The sequence below is a fragment of the Urocitellus parryii genome, chromosome 3 (assembly GCF_045843805.1).
Source record: "Urocitellus parryii isolate mUroPar1 chromosome 3, mUroPar1.hap1, whole genome shotgun sequence".
Classification (NCBI taxonomy): domain Eukaryota; kingdom Metazoa; phylum Chordata; class Mammalia; order Rodentia; family Sciuridae; genus Urocitellus; species Urocitellus parryii.
Genome location: NC_135533.1, coordinates 187077905 through 187091065, shown reverse-complemented (window position 1 = coordinate 187091065; position 13161 = coordinate 187077905). Strand labels below are relative to the sequence as shown.

The following is a 13161-nucleotide window of genomic DNA, read 5'->3' as shown; positions in this document are numbered from 1 at the left end:
AGTCAGACTCTAAACATAGGGAACTGAACGTAGCAGAGTAGATGCTTTATCTGGGCAAAGGGATTGCTGTTCAGTTAGAAAACATGGCTTAGAAACATTTTGATCGTGAGACATAACTCTTATTTTTTTATTTTTATGACATTTAACATTCCACTGCAATATTTAAAAATTATTCCTAATGAAATCTCATCATTTGTGCATGTGTAAAAGCATTAGATAGGTACAGTATTAAATGCTATCAAATACAAACTTTAAAATAGCAATATTGTCTGTTATATTTAGTGCTTGTAGGCTTTCTTTTCTCTCTCTCTCTCTTCAGATTAAACCCAGAGATGCTTTACCAATGAGCTACATCCTGATGCTTTCTAATTTTTTAATTTTTATTATTTTTATTTGATTAACTGCAGAGGCTGGTCTCAAAATTGGCAATTCTCCTGCCTTACTTTTCTGAGTTGCTGATATTACAGGTGTGCACTGCCATACTGCTTTGTGGACATTTTTATTACTTTTGCTTTACATACATGAAACAGCAACTCTAGGCTGAGTAAACAGGTAGCTACAGAACTCTATTGAAGAAAAACGTGCAAGCGTATGTCTTCCAAAATATGAATATCTATTTTGTTTACATTGATTCCAAAGAGTTCTCGAAGTTAATAATGATATGATGATCATCATCATCACCATATGATTCTTTAAAATGTCTAGTACTCAGATATTGCAAATAATAAATTAGGAGGAATCATTTTGGGCAGGAGAAATAAGTTTGGCTGTAATTGTCTGGTGGAGCTAAAGAGAACAAGTGGAAACCATTGACCACCCATGTGAATATTGTTTTTCCCCAACTTTGGCTATAAAATCATTTAAAAAGACTGTCATTTTCCTCCAAATAGGCCAAGAATAAAAATTCCATGTAAACAGTACCTACAGAACAATTCTGAATCAGCCCAATGCACTGGCTGAAGGTACTAAAGTTCCTACATAAACTAACCTCTTCTGAAATAAAAATAAAGGCCAATATCAACACCAAACAAACATGTCAGTTTTTTATATTGATTACCTGTGACTAGTGGCAAAATGAATGCCAGAATACAGTAAAATTCACGAAAGAAACGTACAGAAATATCACACATCTGCGATATCAAAGGAACGTACAACTTACAACTGTTTTTGTCCTTTTTTTTTTCTTTAAGTAATCTAATTCCATTATTTGAAAATTGAATAAATGTGTTTTTCAGACCATTTTGTTTCATGAGCTTCTTGCTCAATAGACGGTGAGCCCACCTGGTGAAGGTACCTATTCCTCTCAAAATGTAATTCCTCAGACTCATAAATTTCACAGAACATTTATTTTAGTTTGCACTGCTTTCAGGAAATAAAAGGTACTAGTAAAGAGCCTCTCCATAGCATGGCACTGGGTTTTTCCCCTTTGCTTGCTTTGATTCCATGTGGAGCAGCTCAGGTAAGTTTGCTCTCTGCCAGAATTAAATAGTTCTACTCGCGGACGCACGTACATTACAACCCGGTGCATGTCAATATCCCTTGGTAGGACTGATCCATAGGTAGGGGCAATGTCCCACTCTATCATGACTATACCTAAAAACATGAGCAAATATAGTATTTGCCCTTCCTGCTGGTCCATGGGTTTCATAGAGCAATCTGCTCTTCACCTACTGGCTATATAAATATTTCCTGTCCATGCATAAAGAAGAAAACAAAAATAAAATTAATTCCAAGTACATCCAACTGCTTGACCTCATATTTAATCACCGAGAAATACTTAAAACAAAATAGACAAACGGCCATGGATCTAGAACTACTAAATAAATACAGTCCAACAATAGAGTCACACACCCCTCTCTGTCACTATCCATCTCCGTACATTTTAGCAGGCAGAATTTTTCCCTTGACTGAAGAAAAGACAAGATTACAGGTGCACACCTATAATCCCAGCAGCTCGGGTGGCTAAAGATTGAGGATCACAAGTTTCAAGCCACCCTCAGGAAAAATGATGTGCTAAGCAACTCAGTGAGACCCTGTCCCTAAATAAAATGCAAAGTAGGTCTGGGGATGTGGCCCAGTGGCCAAGTGCCCCTGGTACAGCACCCCCCCCCCAAAAAAAATGAATGAATGATATCACTCATGGATTATTCCCAAACTATTAGATGCTTGTCATCATTTTTGATTTTGAGTGAAATGTCAAAGGCAACATTAGTTTCAATAAATATAATTCAACCAGCCTGTGACTCGGGAGGCAGGAGGGCGTATTTCAGACTCCTCATGGTGCGACTGTATGTGTCGCCAGCACTCTGTCTCTTCTTACACCCATGGCTATTAGGCATGGAAACTTTCTATGGAATATCCATTACTCACTCCCTCTGCTCCAAACACATAGCACGTCAGAAAAAATAGGGGTGTGGGGGTGAGGGAGGGTGGAGAAAGGACAGTCAACCTTAAAAAGCAGAAAAAAAACAGAGACAACCAAATTCATTTAAGATGGACACCTTGTTGTCAATAGCTTCTTACATTTAATTTCCCCCAACCTTAAACTAACTCATACATTGGGACTCAGGAGGAAACCCAGTGGGACAAACAAAACCAAAACAAACAAAAAAGCAGTGCACATCTCAGAAACTCATGCGATAGCTCTTCATTTAGTCCTTGTGTTTGAGTATCTGAACGAGTTTGTGGTCTGTTTTTCATTACTTCCCATCTGGAGAGATTGCTGGCTTTGTTCAGGAACTTCTGGTCATTTTGGCCTGACGGTGATGGTTTTGTTTTATGTTGTTAGATTACACAGAACCAAAGCAGTCGCAGCCACCACCCAAGAAAGAGCAATCTTGAAAACAGAGGTTATGTTGAAAAAGTTCCGGAAAATGCTTCCCAACAGAGCAAGGAGTGTGTGTCCCCACCCAACTAGCATCCACACCTGACAGGCTCATAGGTAGTATGAGGGAGACAACTAAACCTGTCTTTCAGATGCTAAAATAGTCAAGAGTCTATGGGGCTAATTCACGGAGGTTAATTTTGATACCCTTCCTCTTTATCTCTAATGCATGTACTTTCTCAGACCTCAACTAAAAACTAACTTGCATCTGATCTGCTGCTTGTGCAACAGCTCATGAAAAAATGATTCTGTATCACATCTTTAAAAGCAAAATTGAATAAATCCTTGTCTTCATAATGTTTAGTTTTAATTGCAAAGCCTTCATCTCAGGCGAAGTTGCTAATGATGGAAAACTAAGTGTCTCAGGAAAGAACAAATCCCACTTGTGTTCTATAATGACAGTCTCAATGACCTTAGTGATTTTGTTTTAAGAAGCCACTTTCCACACTCTTCAATTTCTTCCCTTAAGAAAGCAATGGTCCTAAATAACTCAACTTCTGCCCATTATTTAAAGAAGCAAAGCATGGCATTCTAATTCTTTACTAATCATATAAAATGATTTTATAAAACAAAAACAAAAACATGATCATGAGTTATTCAGGTTTCATAGAAAGAACAATAAAAATATAAATATAATTGAAACCAGCTCAATTGTTCTAAGAGATGTATTTTTGTTTTCCTGCAGAACAGATTCACATAAACATGAATGTAATAGTAATATATCATACATAATTCTGCATTTTAACAGAAACTATTTTGTATAAAAGCATTTTATAGAAAAGAACATGAGACTTTGTCAAGCATTTTCCAAATGTAACTCATTTAATCATCACAACGTTCTGTGAATGAGGCCCTCTTATCATTATCTCTTTACAGATGGGGAATCTAAGGCACAGCAAGGTTGAGTAATTGACTCCAAGCTACACAGCTACAAAGTGGAGTGGCAGTGATCCAATCCACCAATGCAGTACAGATCCATCACAGTCATAACATAGCTATGCTGATTTTCAGATATTTATTTATCTCTCTGTTTAGGTTATTTTATATTCTTTAATACTGATCTAGTTTCACATGACAAACATTTCCCAGGATTTGACAGTCTAGTTCTTATGATTACCAATTTAATAGCTATGTAACAGTTGTATATGGTCCATAAGCTAGAATTTGAATGTTGCCTATCTATTTTTCTAGAGTGGAGAATAGAAGAGTGTTCAGACTGGTGGCATGTATACACAATTTTTAAAAATATGTTGAATAAAATCTTTGGTACAATGTTCTCAGTGGAATAATCAGTATCAATGACTATGCTCTTTATTGCTCTTTCTGAACCAACTTTGCAAAAAGACTTCCAATGTAGCATGGTAATGGTGAAGACGTCATGCACCAGTTTCACACTGAGCAGCACTGGATGGCCCCACGTGTTTGCTTTTTGAGTGGATATAAATGATCACTGTATATTGCTTTAATTTTCATATTTCCGATGATTGCCTAACTTGCCCTAAGGATACCTCTTCTCTTGTAGCCCTCTCAAGTTTTTGTTTTTCTATTGTGTTGTTGTTTTCGTCCACACCGTTCTACCCACTTCTTTCATAGTGAGTGGGTGGGAGTCTTGCATGTTCCTTTCCCAATACTGCCCCAGTCCTATCTAAAATCTCTAATTTAGAATCTCACATCAACCAACTTTAAAACCAGCTTAACCTTCATTTCTACCATAGTCTACAGACCCTCAATTTATCATTCTAGTTATTTTTCCACAAATACTTTCTGGATTAGTCACTTTTGTCAACTTTTTCCTTGCTTCATTTCTGGAGGATTGCAGAAAACCCTGAGATCATTGTTCCAGTACCGGGTTTCATGAGGTCCTTTAACTCTCTGAACACCTGTATCTTCTTCCACATCTCAGAGACTTATTCCATGATCATCATTAATAACTATCAACTATTTTCCTGAAATGTAATTTTTGTCTCTTCCTAATTGTCTCTATGTGTAATTACATCAAGGTCCACTTTTCTGGAAGGACATGCCCTAAATAGGAGTCAGTACCCCCATTAAGATGATTATTTGTCCCAAAACATGACCATGCCAATAGTACACTTCTGATCATGACTGCTTACTTTTTAGTGCCTCTCACATGATGTGCTTGGTGAAGGTTATCATCAGTCAGAGTCACTACTGCTAACCACAGGTTCCAAAGGCTGAGGCCAAAACAAGGTGACTGGAGGATTTTTGTAAGTGTATAATGGTCACATGATCACCAAGGCTTCTTCACATGACCTTATCAGCAAAAGATCTCCAGCTCTCCAGTCCCCACAGTCAGCTTCAGCATGACTGAAGGATCGATTTCATGAATGATTTTCCCAATTTGTTCCACAGTCTCCCCTGCCCTTTCTTCTCTCCTCCCCTTACTTCTTCTTTCTGTCTTTCATAGTTACGGGTACCTATTATGTTTTAAGACCAATAATTTCCAAACTACTTTTTAAAACCTGACTGCTAGGAATACAAATATCTTGGAATGGAAAACCCAATACTTACATATTGAAGACATAGGTATTGATGATGCTTACATAGCAAAATATTTACAAAACGTGAATGAGGGAACCAAAAATGATGCATGTTCTAGTAATTTTTTTCTACTACTCCAAATAAGCCGTGTGTCTATACCCTGCACACATCCCACTCTGGAAAGAGGTATTCTAGATTACACAGGCCCTGTCTTCGTTATTTTAAAACATCTCGCCAGAGAGACAGAAAACGAAATGAGCACTTACCAAAAACTATGGATAGGAGTTAGGACTTAAGCTGAGGGGCCCCACAGTAGTTTGTACAGATTAGCTTCTCCCGCACACTGGATAACTTACTTATGGAGACTCTGGCCTGCTTTTGGTTAAATCACTTTTCATACCACACAATTATACAAGGATAGTTTTCCACATGGACAGTCTCCTCTATGTCCTCTCCAATGATATCCAGTGATCAGAGACGTCTGAATGGTTGAGCAGAAATCTGCCTAGGGAAGGGCCCTTTCATTTGGACCACTGCAGCTATCAAACACATAATAGAATGTACTAGGGTTCCCTGATGTTGCTTGCCTGTGAAGATTCATGCCTCTGGTTGGAATTTCATCAATGGTATCAGCTGCCTGTCTTGGGACCTCAATTTTCTCTGGTTGGTCCCATTGACATTTTTACCCAAAAGAGTTTGGAAGTGGATTGAAGTAATGGGAATCATATTGTAATGCTTCTAACATACCAGAGGCTTCCCACAGCCAGGAATGACTGTCATGGTCCAGTTTTACTCCTACATGTTCTCCAAGATACTGTTTTCAGTTGTTCTCCCTAATTTACCCCTGCCCATTCCCCTTCCATAGATTATCCTTTGGTGATCTCACTCCCTTGGCCATCTGTAACCCTAAGCTTTCTTGCAGAGTCCTCTTTGACATTTCCTACACAAATGCTATGCCAGGTCCTCTAGCTCAGCATGTCCAGTACGGAATTTATCATCTTCCCTCCAAAACTTGTGATTGCCATTTCTGGACTTCTAACCTCTATGAGCACCAAATCCTCTTCTCCAGTCAGGAACACTCAAAATGCAAGCTTCACTTTGGTCCGCCTTCCCTTTCATCTTCATAGAGAGTAACTGATTCTATAGTGACTCCTTTCCACTACCCTAATGATAATTAGAAAACAGGATGACTCTATCCTTATTTTTACCCTTGACCATGGTTTCAAAACTTCCTTTTTTTTTCTTTTTCTGTCTTCACTTTCTCTCCTTGTAATCCAATTTCACCCATTTTTGCTGAAATATCTTTTCTTAAAAGCATAAAACAATCATAGTATACCTACTCAAAAACTATTAATATCAAAGGGTCCATGTTATATGCAGAAATAAGTTTGAAACATACAGAATAACATTTTTAAAGCCTTCAAAAGCTTCATCCCATCCTTCTCTCTACCAAATTCTTTAACAGGTCTGATTTTTCCATTCCAGCTAAATGGGTCTACTCAACTATTTTATATAGTATAAAACTATATAACTATATTCTGAAACTCTTTCTCCTAAGCATCATCTTTTCCCATGCCCATGCATTCTGCCTTGATTTTATAAATTTCATTCCCCAGAAAGGAATCTCCTTTAGCACATTGTTAAAACTGCATTTACCCCCAAACAGGGCTATGCCAATAGTACATTTATGATCATGACACCATTCTATAGATACTTCTGTTACAGGTACTTCTGTGACACTCTGACATTAACTAGGGCAATGCACGTTTCTTAATAGGAATATTAAGAATAGTTTCTTGATTTATTTTCAACAAGAAATAGAACATTTGGGTGACAGAAACCATGTCTTATCATTGCTTTATAGTAACTACTGTATTTTTTAGCTTAAAGGAGACATGGAATTCTATTTTTTTTAAACTGCTAAATTGACTCTGGCTCCCATTACCCAAATATATATGCACATATGAGTGGGTTTTTTTTTACTTAAAATGTGTGCATATAATATTTGCATAAGAAATGGGGACAGTTTTTAAAATGATCTTGGCTCTTCCACACTTCTTGATCTCAGTATTACAGTGAAGACTGGATTAAGAACAACAAACAACATATGTTATAAGAAGCTTTCCAATTTTCCAGTAAGAACTGCAGTCATGCAAGAGAGACCATATAGATTTCACAAATAAAAATGTAACACAACCTTTAAAAGTATATGGGATTCTCAGACACTGAGAAACATAAGCCACAGACATCGTCAAAAGACTTCAGATATGTGTTCAGGGAAGAAAAATAAAAGCCTGACTAAATGAAATACCAACTCTGAAATCCTGTGAATTATTTATAGCCAAAGTTTAGATACAGTGGGCCCATCAATAAATTTATTCCTTGTCAACAAATGTTGCTAAAGCTTTAAAGAACAGAGAAATTAAAACATGCTTTGCAAGAGAAAGTTTCCCCCAGTGCTCCTCATTTTTATATAGGAAATCAATTTGCATCCCTGATAATATCATTCAAATCAGACAACCCAAAGTTGTTAGGAGGTAATTTAGTTTTATGCTGAAGCAATTTGATACTTGTTCTGATTTGTGATTTTCATTTTGTTTGTTAATGAAAAAAATTAATGAGCGATGTTACCAGAAATACAACTCATCAAAGCACTGGCATTATTAAAGAGGGTTGCCATATACTGTACACTGCCATCATTGTGCAGCTGGGGCCTGGACCGCCGTGATGCAGGAACCATCAATTGAACAGCATAGGCAGGAGCTCAGAGTATGGATGCCCTTATACCTACCTTTGCATTGATTTGTGTTTTTGTCAAGAATTGCCTTTGTGGATACAATTTTTCCATACCTGAAACAGAGAAAGAAAAAGCCCTGTTATTGTAACCCAAGGAACAGACTTAAAATAGCCTAATGAACTTCAGGGCATAATTGAGCATGAATATACCACGGAAAACAAGTTCTGCACTCCCATTTCACACCTGGATGATCTCCTTTCTCAAGATCTTCTTTATTACTCTGCAGTGCATTTCCCCTACCTGAGCACTGGGTTGTGTCTTCATAGATAAACCTATTGAACTATTGTTGGTGGCTGAAAGGAAATGCATGTGATTGTGATCAAGGTAAATTGTCATCTATGGCCTCAAGGAGAACAGTATAAGCCTCAGGGCCAGGTTGAATGGGGTTCATCTCCCATTCTGACTCAAACCTACTGCTGTGACTTCGAAGAGTTTAACCCATCTTCCTTAGATTTCAGGTTTTTTTCTTCTGAAAAAATGAGAAACTACATATATGAAATCCAGTTCAATCAACTTCACATCTTCAGAAATCCAGGTGTTAGGTTCCCTAGGCAGTTAGTGTAGTGGTTCATAAAATATACCATGGTGCTAAACTGCCACAGCTGGAATCCCAGTTCAGCCTGGAGGTGTTTGGCCACCTCAGGTACTCTTTACATCATTTCATCATCTAGTGACGTAGACACAATTATTCAAATAATGGTGTGGATTCTTATTTATTTGCAATGATACAAATTTATTTGTAAACATATAAGATGAGGTGATAGTATCTTCCCTCTAGAGCTGATGTGAGGACTAAATGGGACAAACCTGAAGAACTGAGGACAGTGGCTGACAGTAAGCTCATATTTAACCTTAGCTCTTCCGCCCATTATGATCACCCTCTCATTACTGTAGAATACCAGTATTTGGCATTCTCTGTGGTAGATGAGACATAAAAGAGGATAAAGATTCTGTTTCAAACAGCCACTAAATCACTACTATTTAGACTGTCAAAATCTTCTGGTAAGAAATTGGGCACAGATCTTTTATTTGCTAAAAGATGAGGTTTACAATTTACACCATTATATTTAGTGTAAAGGGTTTCATTAGCTATGTTCTCAAGCAATTAGTCACACAAATACTCACAAGTTTAAACCTTTTTTTTGTTTATTTTGTATTACCTCCATGCCTAGTGACTTATATGCTCATTCCCTTCCAAACCCTCTACACCTGACCTTTCTCACTTCACAGAAAACACATACATGCCTCTTTTGCAAACTCTGATTTCATACAAGAGTTTCTCTTTGGGCAAAGTAACCAGTTAAATAATATCATATTTGAACAGTTCCTTCAGTAGACAATGATTCACAGATCGTATCAAGGAACTAGATGTAATATTTACTAGTTTTGGACAATTCAGGTGAAGAAACATTTGCAAAATATAGAAAGAGAATAGAAAAGTAAAAAAAAAAAAAAGATGATGATGATGATGGTGAAAAGGATATTTGCTGAAACTATTTTCCACAAAAGGTTCTGCTAATACAGTATGCGAATGATTTAAAAAAAAACAGAAAAAGAATTTAAAATATGTATAACTAACGCATAATGTCAGGCAGAGAAAGCCTTAAGACAAAAATCCTTCTTAATTGGTTTCTAAAGCTTCTCCTGAAATTTTTATAGAAGTACCTTCAAAATTAAAATTTAGCTCTAGCTTTTAAAGATAAAATTGAAAATTACTGTTTTTTATACAGAATTACATCTCACAAGGGGACTCTGGACTGAAGGTATGCATATTGTATCACTACCTCCATATCACAAGGATATTTTCTTCTCCATTCAATGTAGATATGGAAAATGCTGCTATCATTATTTTACAACAACTTAAAAAAATCAAGTGCATTCTTGTAGAAAGCACTTGTATTTTATATTTTGGTAAGCAATTTAATAAAAAAGAAGAAAAAGAACTTACTTTATTTCCCAGAAACTATTACAATATTACCTTAAATGGAAAAATCACACACGCAGACACAAAAACACTCACCATAGTAGTAAACCGTTTCCTGACTTCCCTATTTCTCATTGCACTCTAGGTGAGACTTTCCAACACTGTGAAGTAATAAAACAATGGAACCCAACTCTGAAAACTTGACACAACCTCTACTCTCACTGGAGTTATAGGAATTTCAGCCGTTGGCTTTGTTACAACATTCTGCATTAACCATTATTTTGCAGAGCTAGGATACGCTTTGAACAACAAGAGAAGGTACTTAATGGGCCACTGGCTACAGTTCATGTCTGAACTCTCACAAGGGCAAACAGGTACTTTCTGCATGAGTGGGGCTGTATTCTTCATGACCTGCCAAGTCAACAACTGTAATAGGTAAATAAAGTTTAAGCCACTTTTTAAAAAGACACAAGCACAGAAGCCACCAAGCTAATATTAAACTTGTGAAGAGCTATATTAAATTTATTTTCCTAGTGTTTTGTCCAAGTGTACAAAGAGACTGGAATATAAAAACTACTAGACACACTAAAAGTATATTTTTGCACACTGTGAAGGAAAAAATAAGATCTTTGAGGTTAAAAAAAAAGAAAAGAAAGAGGTAATTTTAAACCTATATTTACCTCCTTCACTCTTCCCCTTTCCAGGTTTTAGATCAAGACTTAAGTCTTCATAAGGTTTGTCTCCAACTGTGCCACCCACGAGTGGAAAGCAAAAGTCTGATATTAGAGGGGAAAAAATGTGACCAAATGACTGGAGGATGCCTGGAAATGGACACCTAAGCAGTGGTCCCAGGTGCCTCCTGGATCCAGAAGCTTTCAGACAAATCCAATTCATATCTCTATCTTTTCGTTTCCTACAGCAAGAAGAGATAAAATACTATCCATGGTCTACTTCCTTGGAGGTTTGAACTTCTTGGGGGAAAGAAATAAATGAAGTGACCACATTTGATATAGTAATTCTTTCCATGTGGGCCTTCTCCAGGCAATGTGAGAAGCCCTGATATAGCACTGCTAACACCTTCCGATATTAAAAAAAATATATGTAACTCCATATTGCATCTACATATTCACCAACTACCCAGAATGCTCCTGTGGTCACCAAATAAAGCCAGATGTCAAAGAGCATTTTCCTTACATTCTAAGAGTATTTCCTTAAACAGTAGCTATTCTACAATAAGTATAAATCTTATGTTTGAGCTTTCATAACTGAATTGTATAAACTCATATGTTGTCCATCATCTCTAAAATATTTTTAGCCTCGCTTGTTAATACAGATTTTACATGTGATTTTTTTTTAAATAGCCATTTCTTTCCTGGCATTTATTCTTAGTGTTAAGTGATAGCTGAGTCAAACTATATTTGTTGATACACTTGATTATTCCACATACAAGCCTAATTTAAACTAATGGCATATTTTATTTCCAAAGTTGAAGAGAAAATAAGAGCTATTATGGGTCTACTCTTCATGAATTATGAAGACATCAAATTGTTGGGAGCGTTCTACAAAGAATTTATTTTTAAATCCTTTGCTGAATCACCCACTGTGTATATTAATTCAAAAAATGCAGGCAGAGACTGAAAATAGAGTCTCCGCAGTCAATTAACTCTCAGCGAACTCATTTTTCACATGCCTTCTATATTGATACCAGACTAGAAAAAGGTATCACATTTATTTAATGGATGAAACATTATCCTTTTAGCAAATGTGGTTGTTTGCCTACTTTTAGATGGCTCATTCATTCTTTGGCATTTGGAGATGCTAATGGAGCAAATCTGTAGCTCTGGGGTCCCTGTTGGAATGCAGGAGGGCTGTCCTTGATGGACTACATTGGTTTCATCTACAAGCTCACAACCATTAATATTCTGAAGGATTAACCAGTTCAAACTACAAGTGAGTGGACAAGGTATGTGTATTTGTTATGGGATGAAATTAATAGGTGGAAATATTCACACTCAGTTCCTCAGAATGTGACTATACCAGAGGCATCATCTTTAAAGAGGTAATTAAGGTAAAATGAGGTTTTCTGAGGAATCTCCATACTGCTTTTCAGAAAGGTTGCACCAATTTGCAGTCCCACCAGCAATGTATGAGAGTGGCTTTCTTCCTACATCCTAGCCAACATTTATTGTTACTTAAATTCTTGATAATTGCCCTTCTGACTGGAGTGAGATGAAATCTCAGTGCAGTTTTAATTTGCACTTCTCTAATGGCATTTGCAGGTAAATGGTTGGAACTGGAGACTATCATGCTAAATGAAACAAGCCAATCCCCAAAACCCAAAGGCCAAATGTTCTCTCTGATATTTGAATGCTGACTCACAATAGGCTGGGGACACGCGTGGTCCACTGGACTGGACAGGGCAGAGTGGGGGGAAGGGAAGGGAGATGGGAATGGGAGACAATAGAATGAATCATGAATCAATGAATCAGACATAATTTTCCTATGTTTATATATGAAAACATGACCAGTGTAACTTCACATGATATACAACCACAAGAATAAGTTATAGCCCATGTATATGTCAAAATACATTCTACTGGGCTGGGGCTGTAGCTCAGTAGTAGAGCGCTTGCCTCGCACGTGTGAGGCACTGGGTTCCATCCTCAGCACCACATAAAAATAAATAAAGATATTGTGTTCATCGTCAACTAAAAAAAAAAAAAAAGAAGAAAAATTAAAAAAATATATTCTACTGTCATGTATAAGTTTAAAAAAAAGAAACTCTAAACCAAGTATCTACACCAAATAAATTTCACAAATATATTCTACAAAATGTCTCCAGCTAACATACATGTCTGTGCAAAGCACCCTCCAAAGAACTTAAAAGAAGAGCCTATAGAAGTGAGATTTCTAGAAAAGTTCTTTTGAAAATCATAAGTGCTCTTCATATTTCTTAAAGAAAAGTAATTCTAAAAAAAAAGTTTTCTTTTTTCAGATCAGTGTGTTACTATTTAGTAAATTATATTTTCATTCTACAAACAGGTTCAATGGGAT

General features: G+C 36.7%; 1 protein-coding gene across 3 annotated transcripts in view; it reads right to left on the bottom strand.

Moving 5' to 3' along the window:
• The window catches only part of Rbms3 (RNA binding motif single stranded interacting protein 3), a 665566-nt gene that overhangs the window by 458121 nt on the left and 194284 nt on the right, over positions 1-13161 (bottom strand). For all 3 annotated transcript variants that reach the window (XM_026406224.2, XM_077795653.1, XM_026406242.2), the window contains exon 3: positions 8178-8236. In XM_026406224.2, coding sequence (XP_026262009.1) covers positions 8178-8236 — 59 coding nt within the window. The remainder of the gene's footprint in view (positions 1-8177; positions 8237-13161) is intronic.